Here is a 25,404-nt window from a genome sequence, read left to right as displayed (position 1 = left end):
AAAATTCACTTTGGAGTGTAAGTTTTATTTACACAAGCATAGTACGTCACACGGAATTGTGGTCATTCGAAATAAAGTCACAATTTAAACACAGAAAATCTAGAATTTCCCTTTCGTTATTTACGTTTTTTAGGTAACACTTTCAATTACCCCCAATTTTTTTAAATCTCACGCTTACTCAAAACTGAAACATTTTTACAGAGTTCAGTGCAAACATACCTAATGTCACAAGAGTTGGGCACTGACTCCTCGAGAGACTTAAGAGCGAGATCTCGCTCCCAATTAGGATCATCGCAAAATATTTTGCTTATTACTGGCAGTGTCCAATGTATCCAACCAGCTTTCGATTTAGCTTAATAAAACCCAGCTTTTCCGCCTTGAGAATCTGTCGTAGACCAGTGAGATCACCCTGAACAACCACGAGATGGGTGCAGTGGCCTCATGTAATGCCACCCAGAATATCACTCGACCACCACATTGTCGTTCATGCAGAACACAGTGCTGGGGGCGTTCGATATAACCTGGGTTCTCCCTAAACACGTTTCTGGGGCTGTCAGGGTACAAACAGATCAGAGTTTCGTCTGTAGACAACAGATCTTGCCAGTCCTTGGTATTATGGTCCACGACGTGGTGCTTGCCATGGTTGTCCGGAATAGATCATGCAACCGTCTCCTAACAATTTGCTGCAACACATGACGTCCTAACACCTCTCTGAACGACGAATTCACTTCTGGAGCACTCAATGCATGGTTCCTTTGAGTTAAAACTCGTGGATATCGACCATCCTGCGCACCTGTTGAACGTGAACGGCCTCAGCGAAAACTTCACAATTAGAATTGATTCCATTTCCGAATCACACCGCTTGGACCACAATGCACAGGTCAAGCAGCTTCACTGGTTGTTAAGCCTACGTGTAACGTATCGATGCGTACCCGTTCACTGGTTGTGATTGTCCTTCCAGAGATGATGGATGTTCACTCTGTTGTTCCACAGACGTCTGTAATGCGCCCCTATTGGTGCCTTACTTTCAACTGAAGTGCTACAGGCCATTCGATTGCGGCGTTCTATTAGATTAGATTAGATTAGATTAGATTAATACTAGTTCCATGGATCATGAATACGATATTTCGTAATGATGTGGAACGAGTCGAATTTTCCAATACATGACATAATTAGGTTAATTTAACAGCATACTTAAGTTAATATAGCAACTTTATTTTTTTGTGTTTTTTTGTTTTTCTTTATTTTTTATTTTTATTTTTTTTATTTTTTCAATTTTTTTTCTTTTTTTTCTTAATTTATATCTAAAAATTCCTCTACGGAGTAGAAGGAGTTGTCATTCAGAAATTCTTTTAATTTCTTCTTAAGTACTTGTTGGTTATCTGTCAGACTTTTGATACTATTTGGTAAGTGACCAAAGACTTTAGTACCAGTATAATTCACCCCTTTCTGTGCCAAAGTTAGATTTAATCTTGAATAGTGAAGATCGACCTTTCTCCTAGTATTGTAGTTATGCACACTGCTATTACTTTTGAATTGGGTTTGGTTGTTAATAACAAATTTCATAAGAGAGTATATATACTGAGAAGCTACTGTGAATATCCCTAGATCCTTAAATAAATGTCTGCAGGATGATCTTGGGTGGACTCCAGCTATTATTCTGATTACACGCTTTTGTGCAATAAATACTTTATTCCTCAGTGATGAATTACCCCAAAATATGATGCCATATGAAAGCAATGAGTGAAAATAGGCGTAGTAAGCTAATTTACTAAGATGTTTATCACCAAAATTTGCAATGACCCTTATTGCATAAGTAGCTGAACTCAAACGTTTCAGCAGATCATCAATGTGTTTCTTCCAATTTAATCTCTCATCAATGGACATACCTAAAAATTTGGAATATTCTACCTTAGCTATATGCTTCTGATTAAGGTCTATATTTATTAATGGCGTCATACCATTCACTGTACGGAACTGTATGTACTGTGTCTTATCAAAATTCTGTGAGAGTCCGTTTACAGGGAACCACTTAGTAATTTTCTGAAAGACAGTATTGACAATTTCATCAGTTAATTCTTGTTTCTCAGGTGTGATTACTATACTTGTATCATCAGCGAAGAGAACTAACTTTGCCTCTTCATGAATATAGAATGGCAAGTCATTAATATATAATAAGAACAACAAAGGACCCAAGACTGACCCTTGTGGAACCCCATTCTTGATAGTTCCCCAGTTTGAGGAATGTGCTGATCTTTGCATGTTACGAGAACTACTTATTTCAACTTTCTGCACTCTTCCAGTTAGGTACGAATTAAACCATTTGTGCACTGTCCCACTCATGCCACAATACTTGAACTTGCCTAGCAGAATTTCATGATTTACACAATCAAAAGCCTTTGAGAGATCACAAAAAATCCCAATGGGTGGTGTTCGGTTATTCAGATCATTCAAAATTTGACTGGTGAAAGCATATATGGCATTTTCTGTTGAAAAACCTTTCTGGAAACCAAACTGACATTTTGTTAGTACTTCATTTTTACAGATATGTGAAGCTACTCTTGAATACATTACTTTCTCAAAAGTTTTGGATAAAGCTGTGAGAAGGGAGATTGGACGGTAATTGTTGACATCAGATCTATCCCCCTTTTTATGCAAAGGTATAACAATAGCATATTTCAGTCTATCAGGGAAAATGCCCTGTTCCAGAGAGCTATTACACAGGTGGCTGAGAATCTTACTTATCTGTTGAGAACAAGCTTTAAGTATTTTGCTGGAAATGCCATCAATTCCATGTGAGTTTTTGCTTTTAAGCAAGTTTATTATTTTCCTAATTTCAGAGGGAGAAGTGGGTGAGATTTCAATTGTATCAAATTGCATAGGTATGGCCTCTTCCATTAACAGCCTAGCATCTTCTAATGAACACCTGGATCCTACTATATCCACAACATTTAGAAAATGATTATTAAAAATATTTTCAACTTCTGACTTTTTGTTTGTAAAGTTTTCATTCAATTTGATGGTAATACTGTCTTCCTCTGCTCTTTGTTGACCTGTTTCTCTTTTAATAATATTCCAAATTGTTTTAATTTTATTATCAGAGTTGCTGATTTCAGACATGATACACATACTCCTGGATTTTTTAATAACTTTTCTTAATATAACACAGTAGTTTTTATAATTTTTGATAGTTTCTGGGTCACTACTCTTTCTTGCTGTCAGATACATTTCCCTTTTCCGGTTACAAGATATTTTTATACCCTTAGTAAGCCATGGTTTGTTACAAGGTTTCTTACGAGTATATTTAACTATTTTCTTGGGGAAGCAGTTTTCAAATGCATTTACAAAAATGTCATGAAATAAATTATATTTTAAATTATATTTTAAATTGGCATCAGGTTCACGGTACACCTATCTTATGATAGCGCTCATTGTAACTTTGTCTATAATTGCACAGAATGTCAGACGTTACCTTCCCATTGGTAGAGGAATAGTCACAAAAGCAACACACCTGTAGGACATATCGAAGTGGTGCAACACTTCTCAGTGAGTATAAGTATGCATGTACACTAACGGCCGTTAAAATTGCTACACCACGAAGATGACGTGCTACAGACGCGAAATTTAACCGACAGGAAGAAGATGCTGTGATATGCAAATGATTAGCTTTTCAGAGCATTCACACAAGGCTAGCGCCGGTGGCGACACCTACAACGTGCTGACATGAGGAATGTTTCCAACCGATTTCTCATACACAAACAGCAGTTGATCGTCGTTGCCTGGTGAAACGTTCTTGTGATGCCTCGTGTAAGGATGAGAAATGCGTACCATCACGTTTCCGACTTTGATATAGGTCGGATTGTAATCTATCGCGATAGCGGTTTATCCTATCGCGACATTGCTGCTCGTGTTGGTCGAGATCCAGTGACTGTTAGCAGAATATGGAATCGGTGCGTTCAGGAGGGTAATACGGAACGCCATGCTGGATCCCAACGGCCTCGCATCACTAGCAGTCGAGATGACAAGCATCTTATCCGCATAGCTGTAACGGATCGTGCAGCCACGTCTCGATCCCTGAGTCAACATATGGGGACGTTTGCAAGTCAACAACCATATGCACGAGCAGTTCGACGACGTTTGCATCAGCATGGACTATCAGCTCGGAGACCATGGGTGGGGTTACCCTTGTCGCTCCATCACAGACAGGAGCGCCTGCGATGGCGTACTCAACGACGAACTTGGGTGCACGAATGGTAAAACGTCATTTTTTCGGATGAATCCAGGTTCTGTTTACAGCATCATGGTGGTCGCATCCGTGTTTGGCGTCATCGCGGTGAACGCACATTGGAAGCGCGTATTCGTCATCGCCATACTGGCGAATCACCCGGCGTGGTGGTATGGGGTGCCATTGGTTACATACACGTCTCGGTCACCTCTTGTTCGCATTGACGGCAGTTTGAACAGTGGACGTAACATTTCAGATGAGTTACGACCCGTGGCTCTACCCTTCATTCGATCCCTGCGAAACCCTACATTTCAGCTGGATAATGCACGACCGCATGTTTCAGGTCCTGTACGGGCCTTTCTGGATACAGAAAATGTTCGACTGCTGCCCTGGCCAGCACATTCTCCAGATCTCTCACCAGTTGAAAACGGCTCGTCAATGGTCGCCGAGTAACTTGCTCGTCACAATACGCCAGTCACTACTCTTGATGAACTGTGGTATCGTGTTGAAGCTGCATTGGCAGCTGTACCTGTACACGCCATCCAAGCTCTGTTTGACGCAATGCCCAGGCGTATTAAGGCAGTTATTACGGCCAGAGGTGGTTGTTCTGGGTACTGATTTCTCAGGATCTATGCACCGAAATTGCGTGAAAATGTAATCACATGTCAGTTCTAGTATAATATATTTGTGCAAAGAATACCCTTTTATCAACTGCATTGCTTCTTGGTGTACCAATTTTAATGGCCAGTAGTGTATGTATGGTACAAATGTCTCTGAGCATTAAGGGACTTAACATCTGAGGTCATCAGTCCAGTAGAATTTAGAACTACTTAAACTAACTAACCTAAGGACATCACACACATCCATGCACGAGGCAGGATTCGAACCTGAAACCGTAGCGGTCGAGGGGTCAGACTGAAGCGCCTAGAACCTCTCAGCCACTACGGCCGGCTGCATGTATGTACACGGGTTGGGTAAAAAGTAGTCGTGAAACGTTTTTTTTTATAATTCATACCAGACTTCGTTGATAGACATTCACCGCACTGCATGTCCTCAACACAATCGCCTCGCATTTCTTTCACCTTCCTCCACACAGGCGGATTGCATCGTACACTGTCAGTGCGTCCAACTCTGACGATGTCTCGCAAGGACTGCCCTAAGGCACGGATGATGTCTTCTCTTGTGTTGTAGCACACGGCACGAAAAGTCTCCTTCATTTTGGCGAATAGGTCGCAACAGCATGGACTCATATCGGGTGACTACGGTGGATGTTCCAGTAGTTTCGCCAACATATTGAGCTAAACTAAAGTCACCACCAACTATAATTTTACGAGTCGAGTACGTGTCAGAAATTAAACTCAAATTTTCTTTGGAACTTTCAGCAATTGCATCATCAGAATTGGGGGGTCGGTAAAGGATTCAGTTATTATTATTTCATTCCAGTTGCCAAGAATGACCTCTGCCCATGCTAACTCACAGGGACTATCTACTTCAATTTCTGTACAAGATAAACTGCCTCTAATAGCAACAAAGACGCCATTGCCCACTGTGTTTAGCCTTTCCTTTCGGAGCTCCGTTAGGTTCTTCGCAAAAACTTCGGTTGCACTTATCTCCGGCTTTAGCCAGCTTTCAGTGCCTGTAACAATTTGAGCATCAGTGCTTTCTATTAGCGCTTGGAGCTCTGGTACTTTCCCAACACAGCTACGACAATTTACAACTTTTTTACTGATGGCTCCTGTATCTACGTTCTTCCTGTGTTTGACCTGCTCCCTTTGAGACGGAAGCCCTTTTTGTGTTCTGCCGAGAGCCTCTATCCGACAAAACCACCCAGTCCACGCCACACAGCCCCGATACCCGTGTAGCCGCCTTCTGTGTGTAGTGGACTCCTGACCTATTCAGTGGAACCCGAAACGCAACCACCCTATGGCACAAGTCGATGAATCTGCAGCCTGAGCCTCCGACAATCGCTCCACTCGGCTCTATACCAGATGTCTGCAATCGTCCTGTCGACTATGCTACAAATAAAAATGCTAAAAAAACTAACTACCATGCATGCACGAAGATCCCTCCTCGGTCTACAGCTCGGGTTGATAGTATATAACTTAAACACAATAACTTCATTTTGGCTGATTATTCATCTAACCGTAGATCGTCGGCCGGAGTGACCGAGCGGTTAAAGGCGCTACAGTCTGGAACCGCACGACCGCTACGGTTGCAGGTTCGAATCCTGCCTCGGGCATGGATGTGTGTGATGTCCTTAGGTTAGTTAGGTTTAAGTAGTTCTAAGTTCTAGGGACTTATGACCACAGCAGTTGAGTCCCATGGTGCTCAGAGCCATTTAACCGTAGATCAACAAGATCATTGGTATTTGATATCTGTGATTTAATACACAGAGTATATCTATAGAGTGAGCATTCGGATGCGCAGAATGAGAAATCTTTTTGCAACATCTCCTGCAGCTCAAGTCACGTGATTTTGGGACGGCGTATTTCGCACGGTATAGCGCATAGCATATTTCGCGTGTTATTACTTCGCTTCTAGAGACAGATCACCTTCAGAATTCCCGTGAAACTTTGTGTACACGTCTTCCCGACATCTTAACAATTTGAAACATGGCGCTGAAGTTGGCTTAAAAACGTGAAGAGCAAAGGTATTGTGCTTTTTCGCACAGTATCACAGCTCAGATTCCACTTTATGTACCTTTTTCCGGTAAATGGATAAGAATTGACAGCCAACAATACTATTTTTACGTTTTCTGTTGCACTACTTGATATTGTCGAATCTCTGTTCCAATTAATTACGTTACAATGACACTGTAGACGGAAGTGTCACGGAAAAACAGCGCATTTGGACCTATGAAATGTAAGATTTAATATGGTAAGCAATTTGGACGACCTGCTTGTTCATTATTATTTTCAATTTTTCTTTATTTACGCTTCTGCTTTTTATAGACAAGTAAGATATCTATAGCATTTTTTTCCCATTTTATCAAAAAACCAAATCCATACACTAATCACAAATAAGTCAGTGCCGAATTTTGGAGTAATAAAAGAAATGACAGCCAACAATATTGTTTTTAGGTTTTCCATTGCATTCATTAGTGTTATCGCATCTGTTCGAATTAATGGTTTCACAATGACACTGTATAGGAAACTGTCTCATGCAGAATTGCTTAGATACACACAAGGCTTTGAGAACGTGCACAAATTGAAGAAAATTAGTTAGACTATTATGTAAGACTTTTATCTGCGTATGAACATAGCACTGACTGACAGTTTACTCAAACACACTCGTAAATTTATCTGACACGTGTCTCGTAAACATATGTCCATAAAATAGCTCTCTACAATACTTTATGTAACCGTGTCTTGATACATTTCAACATAAAAAGTGCCTTATATCATTATGACCTTTAGAATTATACCTTTGATGTACCTACCTTTGAAAAGTAGCTAGTCCTCCTTTCACATATTTTTCTTTACGTCCGTAGCAACGACAATACTGCTCCACAGCTGTTACTAAAACTGAAACGTGTATAAAATAAGGGGAATACGTGTAATATTCAACTTATGCAAACAGCAGACAAGCAGCATTGTCCCAAAATCACGTGACTAGACGGTTTGATGTTGAGAACATGCGCAGTAGACTATGACTACTCTATAGATATATATACACTGTGGTTTAAAATGATGGAACTAATACTGTAGCTTTAGTTTGTCGCCTCACTCTGATGATGGCCGAAACGTATATTCCCAAGTATTAGAAGAAGAAACACATTACGCAACTGTATTCACGCAGTTTAATATTGCAACGTTATTCCTGTTCAAACGCAGAAAAGGAATTACTGCACCATACTCCGTTTTATCAATGGAGTGAGCCATATTTTTTGAATCCCCTAGCGGTGTTCTGTGGTACGGTGGTGTGGGCGTTTCAGCGTGTACCATGATTGCAGGCATGTATGTGCAAACAAGAAAACAAAGTTCCGTAAGTATTATTTTTCACGATGATAATTAAACCTTTGTGACTATTCCTCGTTGCATTCCGAAAACGTAGCACTCTCTTATGCAAGCAAGAGCTTGAACAGTTACTTATGCTATCATAGGTTGTAGCTTTGTATTTTCACACATTTTATTTGGAACATAATCCATGGCAGTTGTTTGTATTTGCCGTGCGGAGTGGCCGTGCGAATTGAGGCGCCATGTCACGGATTGCGCGGCCCCTCCCGTTGGAGGTTCGAGTCCTCCCTCGGGCATGGGTGTGTGTTGTTCTTAGCATAAGTTAGCGTAAGTAGTGTGTAAGTCAATGGACCGATGACCTCAGCAGTTTCGTCCGTTAGGAATTCACACACATTTGAACAGTTGTTTGTATTTTCCAGTAAGAAACCGTCAAATGCGTATATTTGCGATACGAGGTCGCCAAGCTAATATAGATTCTCGCATTGGGTATTTTGTCGTGTTTATCGTGTTTGATCCGATATTATGTTTTCTTTCCTCTTGGATAGATAGTCTGTTGAAAACTGACTTCGCCGGCCGAAGTGGCCGTGCGGTTAAAGGCGCTGCAGTCTGGAACCGCAAGACCGCTACGGTCGCAGGTTCGAATCCTGCCTCGGGCATGGATGTTTGTGATGTCCTTAGGTTAGTTAGGTTTAACTAGTTCTAAGTTCCAGGGGACTAATGACCTCGGCAGTTGAGTCCCATAGTGCTCAGAGCCATTTGAACCATTTTTGAAAACTGACTTCAATCCGAAACATGATCAGTGTGAGACATAAAAGTTCATTTTTCAGCCATAGGTGTATCACAATATTGTCATTTTAACTGGCTATAAGGAGGTGATTCCTCAAAACGTATTAATTCAATGCCTTTATGTTGTACAGTGGCTCCACTAAGTGTGCGCCGAAAGAAGCGGGACACCGCCTGTCAGCCCGAGACGATGTTCAGAGAACAATGCGACACATGCGTGTGTGGAGCGGACGGAATGCACGCCGACTGCGTTCAGGACAGCTGCTAATAGTCAGGTGGGCACAGCTGCATCACGAATTACACGTTTACCTTGCATTAATGTCAGTGTTCGAGAAAATGACGATACTTACGAAGGAGGAATACAAAATGTAAGAAATGCATTGGGTGTTCAGACTCTGCAGCTGCTGATAACACTGTCTCAGACGAGTACGGTGCATGTCCATGTTCTTCACAGTGATAACTCAACATCTGACGTTGTGCACGCCCCTTATACACTGAAGCGCCAAAGAAACTGGTACAGGCATGCGTATTCAAATACAGAGATATGTAAACAGGTAGAATATGGCACTGCGGTCGGCAACACTTTTATAAGACAATAAGTATCTGGCGCAGTTTTTAGACCGGTAACTGCTGGTACAATGGCAGGTTAGCGAGACTTAAGGGGCTCCGGAACGCCCTATACTTGTAATGTTAAAATAACGCTTATAAATTACATCTTTCCTCACAAAGTATTTGAGGTAGGAAGTTGAACCTTTTACAGATTATTTATTGGAATATGGGCTACAACATAACACAGGGATTTTACAAAATTTTAGTTCAGTTATTAAAGATGATTTTTTTTTCAATTGTAATGAAAATTCACAACATTTTTTGCAATTTTTTATTTATATATTCAAAAATATACAGTTTTTTGGAAAAAGGCTGTGTTAAATTATGCAGAAGGTACTGTGTAACATTTACTGAAAGTTTGAAACAAATATGTTTGGAAGATCCTTAGAAAACATGTAATTAGTATGAGAAAATAAAAGTTTTGGAATCGAGCGACAAAGATTGGATTAACTTTTTAGTGCATTCCAGGCCCATAGGATGGATTATCTTCATCCTCTGCAAACTCCTCCTCCAGCTTCCTCTTGTTCCTCCTCCTGTTTACTCTTGCTTGTATTTCTAGACTCTTTACAGCCCTGTCTGCAGCCCGAAGGCGTTCCTTGTCTAAAGCAAGCATCGCTCGTTGTTGTGTTCGTAGATTTTGCTACCATTTTCTTCAGTTGCAGTTACTGCAACACTGTTCCAAAAGGTGGTCATGTATGAACACTTATCACATTTCAGTTGTATTTCACTAGCAAGTCCTACGTGCTTTATTATGGAGAGTTCCAGACCAACTTCACTACAATGAATACATCTTACACAGTTTGAAAAAATTCCTTTGAGAACCGACATATCAAATATTTCATTCACATCCGATTCGCCCATAAAACATTCATAGTTTTCATTCATTGAACCAAGCTTCTTCTGTGAAGTATTTTCTTTCCCACTTTGACTGCTATGGGCAGGTGTACTTGAGAGGTTAGGTTCACTCACTTGGTAATCGTCTTTATTGTTTACAGTAATAACACATACCTTTGGCTTTCCAACATTTCTCCTTTTCTTAAAAGCCTTCAGAGGATTTCTAATAACTTTACTTTTACTCATTATTATACTTCAACAAAACAGAGACTCAAGAAACAGAATTAATTACGAATATTTTCGAGATAACGACAGAGTAAATAAACCTGAAACAATCGACAATCGCACCAGCGATATATATTGAACCATCACAGGTTAGTCACAACACATACTTTATCTCACATCACTAAAATGTACCTGATGAACACGGACGTTAATAATAACACCATTTGACAGCAGTTTAACAGCGCCACAGTGGGTCACGCCCATGTAGAACACATTTCAAAAAAAATTTAAAAATAGTTGTAGTCTTCGGAATTGAATAAATTATATATCTATTAAAAGGTAATAGTCTGCAGATTCAGAAAACGCAAAAAAGTAAAAATTGAACTTTTCATGATTTTGACCCTTTCCGGAGCCCCTTAGTTTGAACGTGGTGCTACAGTCGGCGTACGAACAATGGGACACAGCATCTCCGAGGTAGCGATGAAGTGGGAGTTTTCCCGTACGACCATTTCACAAGTGTACCGTGAATATCCGGAATCTGGTAAAACGTCAGATCTCCAATATAGCTGCGACCGGAAAAAGATCCTGCAAGAACGGGACCAACGACGAGTGAAGAAAATAGTTTAACGTGACAGAAATGCAACCTTTCCGCAAATTGCTGCAGATTTCAATGCAGGGCCATAAACAAATGTCAGCGTGCGAGCCATTAAACGCAACATCATCGGTATGGGCTTTCGGAGCCGAAGGCCCACCCGATTAACCTCAATGATTGCACGACGAAGAGCTTTACGCCTCGCCCGAGCCCGTCAACACCGACATTGGACTGTTGATGACTGGAAACGTGTTGCGTAGTCGAACGAGTCTCGTTTCAAATTGTATCGAGCGGATGGACGTGTACAGGTATGGAGGTAATCTCATGAATCCATGGACCCTGCATGTCAGCAGGGGACTGTTCAAGTTTGTGGAGGCTCTATATTGCTGTGCGGCGTGTAAAGTTGGAGTGATATGGGACCGCTGATACGTCTAGACATGAATATGACAGCTGACACGTACGTAAGCATCCTATCTAATAACCTACATCGATTGATGCCCATTGTGCATTTCGACGGACTTGGGCAATTAAAGCAGGACAATGCGACACCCCACACGTACAGAATTGCTAGAGTGGCCCCAGGAATACTCTTCTGAGTTTAACCACTTCCGATGCCGACCAAACTCTCCAGACATGAACATTATTGAGCATATATGGGTTGCCTTGCAACGTGCTGGTCAGGAGAGGTCTCCATACTCTCGTACTTTTACGGATTTATGGACAGCCCTGCAGGATTCATGGTGTCAGTTCCCTCCAGCACTGCTTCAGACATTAGCCGAGTCCATGCCACGTCATGTTGTGGCACTTCTGCGGTCCCGCGGGGGCCCTACACGATATTAAGCAGGTGTACCAGTTTCTTTGGCTTTTCAGTGTATATTCTACCAGGTGTGATAAGAACAAAAACACGAGCGCCATTATCGCACGCTCGTGCCGTGCAACTAGTCACAGAAACTGGCAATTCTAATAGTTTACATTCCCGCCGGTGACCAGTGCGAGTACAAGTTTACATTGACATCCGACCACGTCTTTTTGGTGCTTCACTCTTTTTTGTCTGGCAGTGTATTTAGGAGTAACACCAAAACTTAGAATGATATGAGACGATCATGTGTAATTAGTAGTAAATGGTGCGAACGGGAGATCTACGTTCGTTGGAAGATTCCTGCGAGAGTCCACTGCATACTAGTAGCACCAATTCTAGGGCACTGTCAACTTCTTAGCAGAAATCTAACGAATTCTGGGAAGCAGTTCTAGGTTCTTAATAGATCGGTGTAGTCCTTACGAAAGCCTCGAGAATAGTAATGAGAATCTTTGGTTGATAGTTGATGTTGAACGCTGGAAACCGTGTTGAGAAAATCGGTATCAGAGGAAGACTGTACGAACATTTTGCTACCACCTTTGTACGTGTAGGTAGCATGAGAACAATGTACCAGGGATTAGGAAGCACAAAGGAGCTCGTATACAGTCATTATTCCCATGCTTAACAAAAGGTTTGCTAATATTGGTACGAACCGCCGCGCGCTATTGACTGTACAGCGTCTTGCGGACAACATACTGAAGGTACGTGTGAGATGTGGATTCCACCTCTAAACTGCATTGTCAGTCAATCATTAAAAAGTTTTTGAGCATCTCGCGAGAGGCGCTTGCCAGAAGAAGACAGTTAAGTATTTTCAAAATGGAGAAAACCTGCAGCCAGTCATCGTTTTCGTTCTAGCTTTATTAGGGCAGATCCAGATTTCGGCTAGTCACTCCCCATTATCAATGCTAAAAAATCAAGAAATACGTAGAGCATAATATAAAAATTACAACTCATGGCTTAAGGGAGGTAGGACGTCAAACGGGCCGACATGGAGCACGAGAGGCATCTCAGGACTTTTTAATTTCCAGTGTCAATACTTGTACAAACAAAAGTCATAAAACTTTGTCAGCATCACCAGGAAGGATTCAGGACTCACACCCATTGTAGTGGACGTTCGAAAACATAACAACATTTTTTTTTTTTTACATGCGAAATTTCATCATTTTGTCACTTACTAATGGCTGCATTTGTTGCTATAGGTACACTTTTCTTCATAAGTTAGAGAGATTCTTCGATGAATTTTGCATAGTATACATACCATACTCACAAGTGTATGAAATTCTAGAATTTATTTAATTTATTAAAAAACGAATGAACTTTTATATTTTAAACTTCATGTTTAGAACAACACAAATTTTATAGTTAATTACCTCAATCTTTACCATATTTTTTAATAGATTTGGAAAATTCTAGAGTTACATACACCTTTAAGTATGGTTTGTATGCTGTGCAAAATTCATAGAAGAACCTCTCTTACTTATGAAGAAAAGTGTACCTATAGCAACAAATGCTGCCATTAGTAAGTGAAAAGAATGATAAAACTTCACACGTAAAAAAAATTACTTCGTTATGTTTTAGAACTTCTACTGCTATGAGTGTAAGTTCTGAATCCTTCCTGGTGATGCTGACAAACTTTTATGAATTTATTTGTAACAGTATAGACAGTGGAAATTAAAATGTTCAGTGGTGCCTCTCCTGCTCCAAGTCGGCCCGTTTGACGTCCTACCCCCCTTAACCTATATCGCTTGTACATTAAATTACATATCAGTATTTCGGAGTCGTTATACATGCCCTAGTACGTCTACACCTGTTGTTCAGGCTATGTCACAGTTCATTAAAGAATAATATGTAATGCAGGAACGCTTTGCAGGGAACACACTGGTTGGCTGTGTGGCATTGTGTCGCAAAACTCCTTCATAGTAAAGCAATTATGATCTCATATTTTTCATAGAAATAAAATAAACTAAAATACAAGAAAGATTATTGGCGCTGCTGTACTCAGTTAATGGCACATTTAGCATCTAGAAGATGGAGGGCGCCACACAGCCAACAGGTGTGTTCTCTACATAACCTACCTTCGCTACACTACACAGCAGTCTTTAACGAACGGCGACATGAGCCTGAACAACAGGTGTAGACGTACTAAGTCGTATACAACAACTCCGAAATACTTGAGTGCAATTTGCTGTACAAGCGACGTCAGTTACGTCATGAATTGCAATTTTTGTGTAGTATGCTCTGACTTTCTCGTGTTTTTAGCATTGATAGTGGTTAGTTACTAGCCGAAATTCGAATCTGCTCTAATAAAGCTAGAACGGAAACGACCACTGATTCCTCCTTCATACCATTTTGAAAGTTATATCACAGTTGAGGAGCGCATTCCACTTTCCTAACGGAAGAAAATTTAATTAGTGGCTTGTGTCTAGTCACGATGCAAAACACTACCACTCATTCATGTTTCAGCAAGCGGTTTCTTAATTTCAGAAAATATTGTAAAATACTGAAGCTTTTAGCTAAAAGTGCAACGATTTACGGAGATGTTTATAGCTTCTCCTGTGGGAACGCAAGTGAACACGCATGTAAGGTCGCAAAAAGTAATTACCGTACTGCCGTTTTCGAAATGTTAATGTAATTGACCTTCATTGATTCAGTGTGTTCCTTACATCCCATCAAGAGAAACCTTCAGGGAATCGAGGTATACGTTAGCTAAAACGAGGCCTCTTACAGAAACATATTAATAATAAACACTCACTAGTCTGAATAACATCATTTCTGCTTTCGTAGGCTAAAAGTAACCAAATCAATTGGCATAAAAACCACTAACATGGGAAGACCTGCTTGTTCCATAGTTGTACTGGTAGTTTAATGTTTACAGGAATTAACAGATATTTTTCATAAAAAATAGTTAGCTACAGCTGCTACGACAGAGGTTTGTTTACTACACACTTCTACCAGCAAAGAAGCTCTACAGTAAACGTTACCACTTGCCGTGCTTCTAATAGGAATTTTCAATCCGTGATTCTATATAATCACATAAGTTGTAGGAGGAGTGGCAAATGAGACTTCAACTTTCATTTTCTTGTAATTGGTATGGTTTTCCCTTTTCTTGCTTTATGGTCAGATAGGGATCTTGGTGAAGATCTTTCCAACTGAGTACATATCTAACCTTTGGACCCCGGAAAAGAAAGCAAATTCTGTGGTATAATTTCTTCTGTGCTGTGACTGTACATGTTCCATTTCAGCTCAAACTGATTTTTATCATCTGCAACCAGTAGCACAAGAGGTAAACGTATTGGGAATGCAGTGTAAAATTTCCAAGCTCTTTAAAGAAACCAATGAAAACCGTGTACTTACCTACACTACGTTTACACAGTGCTCCTACTGCTAGCTTACGCTGAATAAATACTGTATTCAATTTAGTGGCGTTTCTACAAAAGACAATTACATAAAACATCAGTGACTTAAGAAACGTAAAATAAGCGAATACCCTTGTCTTACAGACCGCCACAGCGAGACATACTTCAAACAGCAGAATATACCAAACAGAGCTTCTTCATAAGCTTATCTGTGTGTTGACTCAATTTTAGCTTGTTACTCAAGTGCACTCTGTTACTGTGATTCCCTTCCATAGAGTGAGGCGCCTTACATTTTGGCGTAAAATTATTTTTTACCCGATAAAAGCGTTTGTAATCTCTTTTCACTAATCAATGTTTCTCAACCTTTCTGAGACCTTTATTCCTGAAGAAGATCAGATATTATGCAATATCGTCAACAAACTTTGGGACATAATTAAATATTGGATTGTAAAAACAAATATTTCTCTACAGGTCTAATGCGACAAATCAGAAAAGCAATGTTTATAATATTGAGTTCAAGTAGAAACAACTAAAACTCAACTGTTTCCTGCTTTTTTTTCGATGAACAAAAATTAAGTAGTCAATGAGGTGCTCAGTCCTACTTATTTATAATAGCCCTTTTCTTATGTTTGGTCTGATGTCGGCCATTTCACATCGTAAGTGATGCACCAAGTTCATCAATTTAGTTTTCATTGCTACCATAGTCAAAAGTCCGCTTTCACACCCGTAATTCATGGTAAATGGAACCTAAATGGACCTAAGAGGTCTTCCAATACTATAGCTACTAACAACAGACTGATCACTAAAACAATACCAGTTCTTTGTGTGAAAATCTGTTTGTAGGATTTTGCCTTAAGAAGATCCAGGAAATTGTACTTTCGCTCAAATATTCTTTCATTCACTGAAACTGGTCTTAGAACCCAAGCCAATTTTCCAAATCTGGAAAAAAAGTTGCCATTAAAATTTATTACTGATGTCAAATGATTGCTATCACTGGATGAACAGCAAAATCAGTAAATAGAAGAGTAAAACTGACATTGGTAAAGTAAATAAATTATCAAAGTGAAACTTTTAATGTGTATAAAACTGAATTTCAATAAACAATGTGTGTAAGAAATTTTGACTCATGACAGTGAGACATAATCTTTCAACATATGGAGAGATGCTTGTTGCAAATTACTGGGAGGTACAGAAAACTGAACAAATGGATTATGGAACAGATTAGAGTGGGGGGCATAGCTACGACAGTGATGAAAGAAATGGAGTTGAGCTTGACAGTTTCCAGGAAGATGTATAGTAGAATGCCAAAGGAAGCTATTTTCTGGATTCCAAGAAATAAGAAAAGACTGAGAAGATATACTTGTGAAAGACACGCAGAGAGCAACACTGATTCTTATTGCTGAAGATTACAAAGCATGGAAACATCTAGACGAGGTTTCTATCCAGCATTGGATATCAGATGGCTGATGATGATGGTGATGATGATGATGGTGGTGGTGTGGTGAAGTGCTATGTATTAGAGTATAGCGAAATTTTGATAATAGAGATATTTTTAACAAACTAATTTAGAGTAGTCACTAAATCTTCATCAAATCCATTTTGTTTTTACCCCTGAGAAATCTTCACTTTACCCTACGGGGGGTAATTACCCCCAGGCTGGAAACCATTAATTTAGATTAACAGTGACCAGGGTCTCACAAACAAACAGCAATGTACTCTCGTAAGTTCATCAATAAGTGAAACAGAGGCATCAGCTGTGTTTTTTTTTTTCCTTCAGATTTAACTATGCCGTTTCGCAGCGAGAATAGCAGATCTCAGTGAGATTGGTTTAGTGATATAACTGTTCTCGTATGATACGATCAAAACGCTGTCCGTTAGCAGTGATGCATCAGTTAGTCGATGTCCTGAAAGTTTTGCCGTGCCTTAAATTTATTTTGCCATCTGTGTTTGTAATCTAACACTAATTAACGTCGACGAGTGAATATCACGGTTACAGCAAGCGCTGATCATTGGACAAGACTAACTTGTGTAGTTTTCTAACAATGAACACGTTTAATGTTCATGTCTCACAGCTAATAGTTATTAGGGGTATACATGGTTCAAAAACTGTTTTCTTCAGCTCAGACGATATCTTAGACTCCAAAACTGAAGACTATCTTCCATAAGCTTGTCAGCCCAATTTAATACGTCAAAATATTACTGTCGAAGGGTAATCATATTTAATAGAAAATTTCAGATTCTGAGAGTGCATTATATGAGTCGCAATAAAAGCATTACTAACGATTTACTATATACATCCAGACACTCTCTATATGGTCCCCCCCCCCCCCTCCGCCCCTCTTAATGGGACAGCTGTGCATTACATGGGACAAGTGCTTACTAGGTTAACAGACCAGCCTACTTGAACCATACCGAAGTGGGTTTTAGAGGACAGAGAATTGCCTCCACATGCTCAATAAAAAATATGTTGATTTCATAAAGGAGAGAATACTATCAACATTAACTACAGATAAAAACATTCGTCAGTGGAAATGAGAGGAAGATGATGTTAAGGTAGAAGTGTCGGTTAACAGCAGGAGCTTCCATGTAAAGGCCTCAGAACTGGTCTTGTCTAAAAACAGTAATAATGGCCAAAAATGCATAAAAATGGTCGTTGGACTGAAGACCACAACAACACAGTATCAGTAACAGAAAACTGGACCAATAACTAAATATAAACGAAACTTTAAACTCAGATTAGTATATGTATCGCAGAGGTTGGCCGAACGGTACAGTAGTCACTTGTTTATATTCGTAAATAATACGATAATATCTAGCTAGTTCAAAACCTGAGTATAACTTCACAATCGTATGATTTCATAAGCCCCTGCATCTGGAGCTGGAATAAAATATTTTTGTCCGCAGCTCGTGGTCGTTCGGTAGCGTTCTCGCTTCCCGCACCCGGGTTCCCGGGTTCGATTCCCGGCGGGGTCAGGGATTTTCTCTGCCTCGTGATGACTGGGTGTTGTGTGATGTCTTTAGGTTAGTTAGGTTTAAGTAGTTCTAAGTTCTAGGGGACTGATGACCATAGCTGTTAAGTCCGATAGTGCTCAGAGTCATTTGAGCCAATAAAATATTTTGGCGATGTCTTAGAGCAAGAGGATTTTTCAATACACTAGCTATAGACTCGAATACTCAAGTGATTAAGACCGGTAACAGGAATGGGGATTATTGTGATATTGTTATAGATGATGTGTCCGAAAATTACACTGAGCAGTAAGTCAGAGGACCGTCTTAGGTACCCTCTTTGTAAACAGGTCAGAAATTTTCCGTTCTCTCAACGCAGAACAGAGAATTGTTGATCATGAGGCCGTCGTAGCTTCATTGGCCGCGGGTGTTAATATGAATGTTAGGAAAGGTAGGAAGTTATTTTTACTTAATTGATAGTGAGCGCTACAAGAAACGTATTTCATATACACGTGGTATCTGTTCCTACAGCCACTACGAATCAGGTCGTAATGGAATTAGAGACATTAGCTGCCAGCTGGGCATTGGTTTATATCAATGGACCAAGTCGAAAATTTGTGCCAGACTGAGATTTGAACCCGGATCCGTTGCTTCCTAGGTACATGCACTGACCCTACGCCATAGACACACAATAGTCAGCACAACCACGCAGACTATCCTAGCATGCCTCCTCCCAACAGACCCAAATTCTCAACTTATACCACACACTACTGATGTAGTGACCCTGTTCATTAGCCTCATTACTAGCGGCATCTCTCCAATTCCCACAAGAGTTCTACCTTGGTGTACATCTGCACCGAACGTCCATTGGCCGTCATCTCCGTGTTTATATACGTTTTATCTGTTCTTTTGGACTAGTAAGCGGGAGGTATCCATTCGAACCCAGGTACGGCACAAGTTTTGAACTTGCCCCATTGATATAAATCAACGCCCACTGGCAGCTAATGTCCTTCATTCCTTTTTGTCTTGATTCAAAGTGGCTGCAGGATCAAAATAATGTCTGTTCTTTGGTTATGTCTGAAAGAGCAGGCACCACATATATATAATTAAAGCAATGACAGCCAATGATGCATTCAGTGTAGATGTACATCAATGACCTCTTAAGCGAATCGACATGATGGGGCACTATATCACTAGTGCGTGGTATAAGTTGAGAATTTGGGTCTGACTAGTGGCATGCTAGGTGTAGTCCATGCAGCTCTAGTGACCATTGTGTCTGGATGGAGTAGCAGTCAGCCCATCCGTCTAGTAAGCAGAAAACCCAGGTTCGAATCACGGTCCCGCACAAATTTTCTACTTGCCCCATTGATATAAATCAATGCCCAATGGCGGATAATACCTTCAAACATATTTCAGATATAATAGCAGTAAACCTCAAACATTTTTCTCCGAGACTGAAAATAATCAGTATAAGTTGACAAAGTGAAGAGTGTTCTATAGTATGCATTACACAGGTATGTGTTGAGAAAACTTGTGATGGGTGACAAATACTATCTATTTTTCCACAGTCAATAGCCATACCGTAGGAGCAACAACAACGAAGGGGTATCTGTTGAGAGGTCAGACAAACGTGTGGTTCCCGAAGAGGGGCAGCAGCCTTTTCAGTAGTTGCAGGGGCAACAGTCTGGATGATTGACTGATCTGGCCTTGTAACGCTAACCAAAATGGCCTTGCTGTTCTAGTACTGTAAACGGCTGAAAGCAAAGGGAAACTACAGCCATAATTTTTCCCGAGGGAATGCAGCTTTACTGTATGATTAAATGATGATGGCGTCCTCTTGGGTAAAATATTCCGGAAGTAAAATAGTCCCCCATTCGGATCTCTGGGTGGGGCGACTCAAGAGGACGTTATCAGGAGAAAGAAAACTGGCGATCTACAGATCGGAATGTGGAATGTCAGATCCCTTAATCGGGCAGGTAGGTTAGAAAATTTAAAAAGGGAAATGGATAGGTTAAAGTTAGATATAGTGGGAATTAGTGAAGTTTGGTGGCAGGAGGAACAAGACTTTTGGTCATGTGAATACAGTGCTATAAATACAAAATCAAATAGGGGTAATGCTGGAGTAGGTTTAATAATAAATAAAAGAAATAGGAGAAAGGGTAAGCTACTACAATCAGCATAGTGAACCCATTGTTGTGGCCAAGATAGACACGAAGCCCACGCCTACTACAGTAGTACAAGTTTATATGCCAACTAGCTCTGCAGATGACGAAGAAATTGATGAAATGTATGATGAGATAAAAGAATTATTCAGGTAGTGAAGGGAGACGAAAATTTAATAGCCATGGATGACTGGAATTTGGTAGTAGGAAAAGGGAGAGAAGAAAACATAGTAGGTGAATATGGATTGGAGCTAAGAAATGAAAGAGGAAGCAGCCTGGTAGAATTTAGCACAGAGCATAACTTAATCATTGCTCACACTTGGACCAAGAATCATGAAAGAAGGTTGTATACATGGAAGAACCCTGGAGATACTAAAAGGTATCAGATAGACTATATAATGGTAAGACAGAGATATGGGAACCAGGTTTTAAATTGTAAGACATTTCCAGGGGCAGATGTGTACTCTGACCACAATCTATTGGTTATGAACTGTAGATTAAAATTGAAGAAACTGCAAAACGGTGGGAATTTAGGGAGATGGGACCTGGATAAACTGAAAGAACCAGAGGTTGTACAGAGTTTCAGGGAGAGCATAAGGGAACAATTGACAGGAATGGGGGAAAGAAACACAGTAGAAGAAGAATGGGTAGCTTTGAGGGACGAAATAGTGAAGGCAGCAGAGGGTCAAATAGGTAAAAATACAAGGGCTAGTAGAAACCCTGGGGTAATAGAAGAAATATTGAATTTAATTGATGAAAGGAGAAAATATAAAAGTGCAGTAAATGAAGCAGGCAAAAAGGAATACAAACGTCTCAAAAATAATATCGACAGGAAGTGTAAAATGGCTAAGCAGGGATGGCTAGAGGCCAAATGTAAGGATGTAGAGGCTTATCTCACTAGGGGTAAGATAGATACTGCTACAGGGAAATTAAAGAGACCTTTGGAGAAAGGAGAACCACTTGCATGAATATCAACAGCTTTGATGGAAACCCAGTTCTAAGCAAATAAGGGAATGCAGAAACGTGGAAGGAGTATATAGAGGGTCTATACATGGGCGATGTGCTTGAAGACAATATTATGGAAATGGACGAGGATGTAGATGAAGATGAAGTGGGAGAGTTTGACAGAGCACTGAAAGACCTGAGTCGAAACAAGGCCCCCGGAGTAGACAACATTCCATTAGAACTACTGACATTCTTGGGAGAGCCAGTCCTGACAAATCTCTACCATCTGGTGAGCAAGATGTATGAGACAGGCGAAATACCCTCAGACTTCAAGAAGAATATAATAATTCTAATCCCAAAGAAAGCAGGTGTTGAGGAGATGTGAAAATTACCGAACTATCAGTTAAATAAGTCACAGCTGCAAAATACTAACGCGAATTCTTTACAGACGAATGGAAAAACTGGTAGAAGCCGACATCGGGGAAGATCAGTTTGGATTCCGTAGAAATGTTGGAACACGTGAGGTAATACTGACCCTGCGACTTATCTTAGAAGAAAGATTAAGGAAAGGCAAACCTACGTTTCTAGCATTTGTAGACTTAGAGAAAGCTTTTGACAATGTTGACTGGAATACTCTCTTTCAAATTCTGAAGGTGGTTAGGGTGAAATACAGGGAGCGAAAGGCTATTTACAATTTGTACAGAAAGAAGATGGCAGTTATAAGAGTCGAGGGGTATGAAAGGGAAGCAGTGGTTGGGAAGGGAGTGAGGCAGGGTTGTAGCCTATCCCCGATGTTATACAATCTGTATATTGAGCAAGCAATAAAGGAAACGAAAGAAAAGTTCGGGGTGGGTATTAAAATCCATGGAGAAGAAACAAAAACTTTGAGGTTTGCCCATGACATTGTAATTCTGTCCCAGACACAGCAAAGGACTTGGAAGAGCAGCTGAACGGAATGGACAGTGTCTTGAAAGGAGGGTATAAGATGAACATCAACAAAAGCAAAACGAGGATAATGGAATGTAGTCGAATTAAGTCGGGTGATGCTGAGGGAATTAGATTAGAAAATGAGACACTTAAAGCAGTAAAGGAGTTTTGCTATTTGGGGAGCAAAATAACTGATGATGGTCTAAGTAGAGAGGATATAAAATGTAGACTGGCAATGGCAAGGTAAGCGTTTCTGAAGAAGAAAAATTTGTTAACATCGAGTATAGATTTAAGTGTGAGGAAGTCGTTTCTCAAAGTATTTGTATGGAGTTTAGCCATGTATGGAAGTGAGACGTGGACGATAAATAGTGTAGACAAGAAGAGAATAGAAGCTTTCGAAATGTGGTGCTATAGAAGAATGCTGAAGATTAGATGGGTAGAGCACATAAATAATGAGGAGGTATTGAATAGAATTGGGGAGAAGAGGAGCTTGTGGCACAACTTGACTAGAAGAAGGGATCGGTTGGTAGGACATGTTCTGAGACATCGAGGGATCACCAATTTAGTATTGGAGGGCAGCGTGGAGGGTAAAAATCGTAAAGGGAGCCCAGGGGATGAATACACTAAGCAGATTCAGAAGGATGGAGACTGCAGTAGGTACTGGGAGATGAAGAAGCTTGCACAGGATAGAGTAGCACGTAGAGCTGCATCAAACCAGTCTCAGGACTGAAGACCACAACAACAACAACGTGTCAAAAAGCTGCCCCGAAAGCAAAGGCAACATCACCACATATTTAATCGTTGTTACATTATGGTTCGTGAAACAAAGTCGAATGAAGCAAACTGAACGTAAAGAGAGCCTTCCGTGAATTGTTCAATGCATTCTAAAGTAATATTCTGTCTATTGACCTGAAAAAAATCCTCAAAAATTTCTGTCCTAAATTAAGTCAGTAAACTGATAAAAACCATCTGTCCAGTGATTCAATGACAAAGCTGAGAGCAGAGTACAAAATGAGATGGAGAAAGCTGAAATTCAATATTCCGTTTACTGAATTTTTTTACTGATGATTTTCCAATAATCACCTGAATACTGCACCCACAGATATGGAGATAACTGACCAGGGGATACAAAATCAACTAAAACAGAGGAATGTCTGTTTAGCCTGAACAAATTCATATGCGATTCTACGTACACTGAACGAAAATACTTGCTCTTCTTATAGCAGCACAAGCTCCTCTGTTCGTCCACAAGATCCAGAATGCAATCGATACTGATTCCAACGATGATGTCGTATTCCTCAACTACCAGAAGTCGTTTGATACAGTTTAGAATTGTCGCAGTGTGAGCAAAATACGAGGGGCGCTCAGTAAGAATACATGTTGGTTTTATTCGGAATTCCAATTCACCAAATTATTCCCCACTCTTTTGGTACAAAACTCTATTTTTCAACATAATCTCTGTTCTGCGCGAATGCCTTACACCACCTTACTGGAAGGGCCTATACGCCCGCAAGATACCACTCTACCGGTCCGACGTCATAGCCAACGTCTTGCTCCATCAATAGCCTGCCCGTCATCCGTGTACTGCTTCCCACAGAGTGTATCGTTCATAGGGCCAAACAGATGGAGGGTACCCGACCGAGGCTGTAGGATGGATGAGGAAGAAGAGTTCAATGAAGTTTTGTGAGCTCTTCACGGTTGCACCGACTTTCGTGAGGACTTGCATTGTCATGGAAAAGGATAAATTCATTTGCATTTCTGTGGCGACGAACACCCTGAAGTCACTTCTTCAGTTTCCTAAGGGTAGCACAATACACTTCAGAGTTGACAGTTGTACCATGGGGAGGGATATCAAACCAGATAATCCCTTCGTAATTTCAGAAGACTGTTGCCATGAATTTACACGCTGAGGCTTTGGCTTTGAATTGTTTCTGTGGAGGAGATTGCCGTTTTGTTTCCGGTTCGAGGAGATGAACTCATGTTTCATCGCTTGTGGTAATATTCGACAAAAACTGGTCATGTTCAGCCTCATAAAGCGCAAGCAATTCTGCACACATGGTCCTTCGTTGCCCTTTTTGTCTTCCCTTAGGCAGCAAGGAACCTAATAGGCACACACCTTTGAGTACCCCAACTGGTAGACGAGTGTGTCAGCACTACCAACAGATACAACCAGCTGAGAAGCAAGATATTTTATTGTGACCCGTCAGTCACCTCGAATGAGAGTGTCCGCACGTTCCAACATAGCAGGAGTCACTGCTGTGTGCGGCCTGCCGGTAGGTGGGAGATCGGACAGGTTTGTGGGAGTTTGTTGCGATTATGACAGACGCCTCGCCTGATGGCTCAACGTGCTTTTCTTCACTACCAGGTCTCTGTAGGCATTCTTCAAGCGCCTATGGATGTTTGCGATGCTCTGGTTGCCCGCCAAAAGAAACTCTGAGACAGCACGCTGCTTGGAAAGCACCTCCGTTACAGGCGCCATTTTGAAGGCTACATACAACGTTGCCACCTGTCGGAACTATATTGGTTGGATCTATATTGGCTGGAGCGAGAATAATTCATGATATCCCACACCAAATTCCGCATATTTTTTCAACCGAATCTGGCCCAGAAAAAATAAGTGCTGCATTACTTATTGAACGCTACTCGTAGAAGCTTATGGATTACACTGAAGAATTCTCGGAAACAGAACACAGTATACCTGTCTCAACAAAGAGAAATCTTCTGACGTAAAAGTAGCTTAAGGCGTACTCCAGGAGAATGTTATAGACATTTACTATTTTAAGTTCATATAAATAACCTAGCAGGTAATATCGAGAGCTCCATGGCGCTATTCCCAGATCACGCTCTTGCATAGATATACAAGACAACGCTAGAAGATCGTAATGAAATGCAGGGAGACCAATAGAGGATCAATGCTCGGTGTACGAATTGACTATTGACCCTCAAAAGATAAAAATATAATGCATTGCGTTTCAATAGCTGGAATAT

At 40.6% G+C, this 25,404-nt stretch overlaps 1 protein-coding gene across 1 annotated transcript in view; it reads left to right on the top strand.

Moving 5' to 3' along the window:
- LOC124546026 (pacifastin-like protease inhibitor cvp4) overlaps positions 1-25,404 on the top strand; it is a 129,508-nt gene that overhangs the window by 94,683 nt on the left and 9,421 nt on the right. The window contains exon 4 of the mRNA XM_047125001.1: positions 9,099-9,239. Coding sequence (XP_046980957.1) covers positions 9,099-9,232 — 134 coding nt within the window. The 3' untranslated portion in view covers positions 9,233-9,239. The remainder of the gene's footprint in view (positions 1-9,098; positions 9,240-25,404) is intronic.

Source organism: Schistocerca americana, chromosome 8 (assembly GCF_021461395.2).
Source record: "Schistocerca americana isolate TAMUIC-IGC-003095 chromosome 8, iqSchAmer2.1, whole genome shotgun sequence".
Lineage (NCBI taxonomy): Eukaryota > Metazoa > Arthropoda > Insecta > Orthoptera > Acrididae > Schistocerca > Schistocerca americana.
This window is presented reverse-complemented; position numbering and strand designations above follow the sequence as displayed.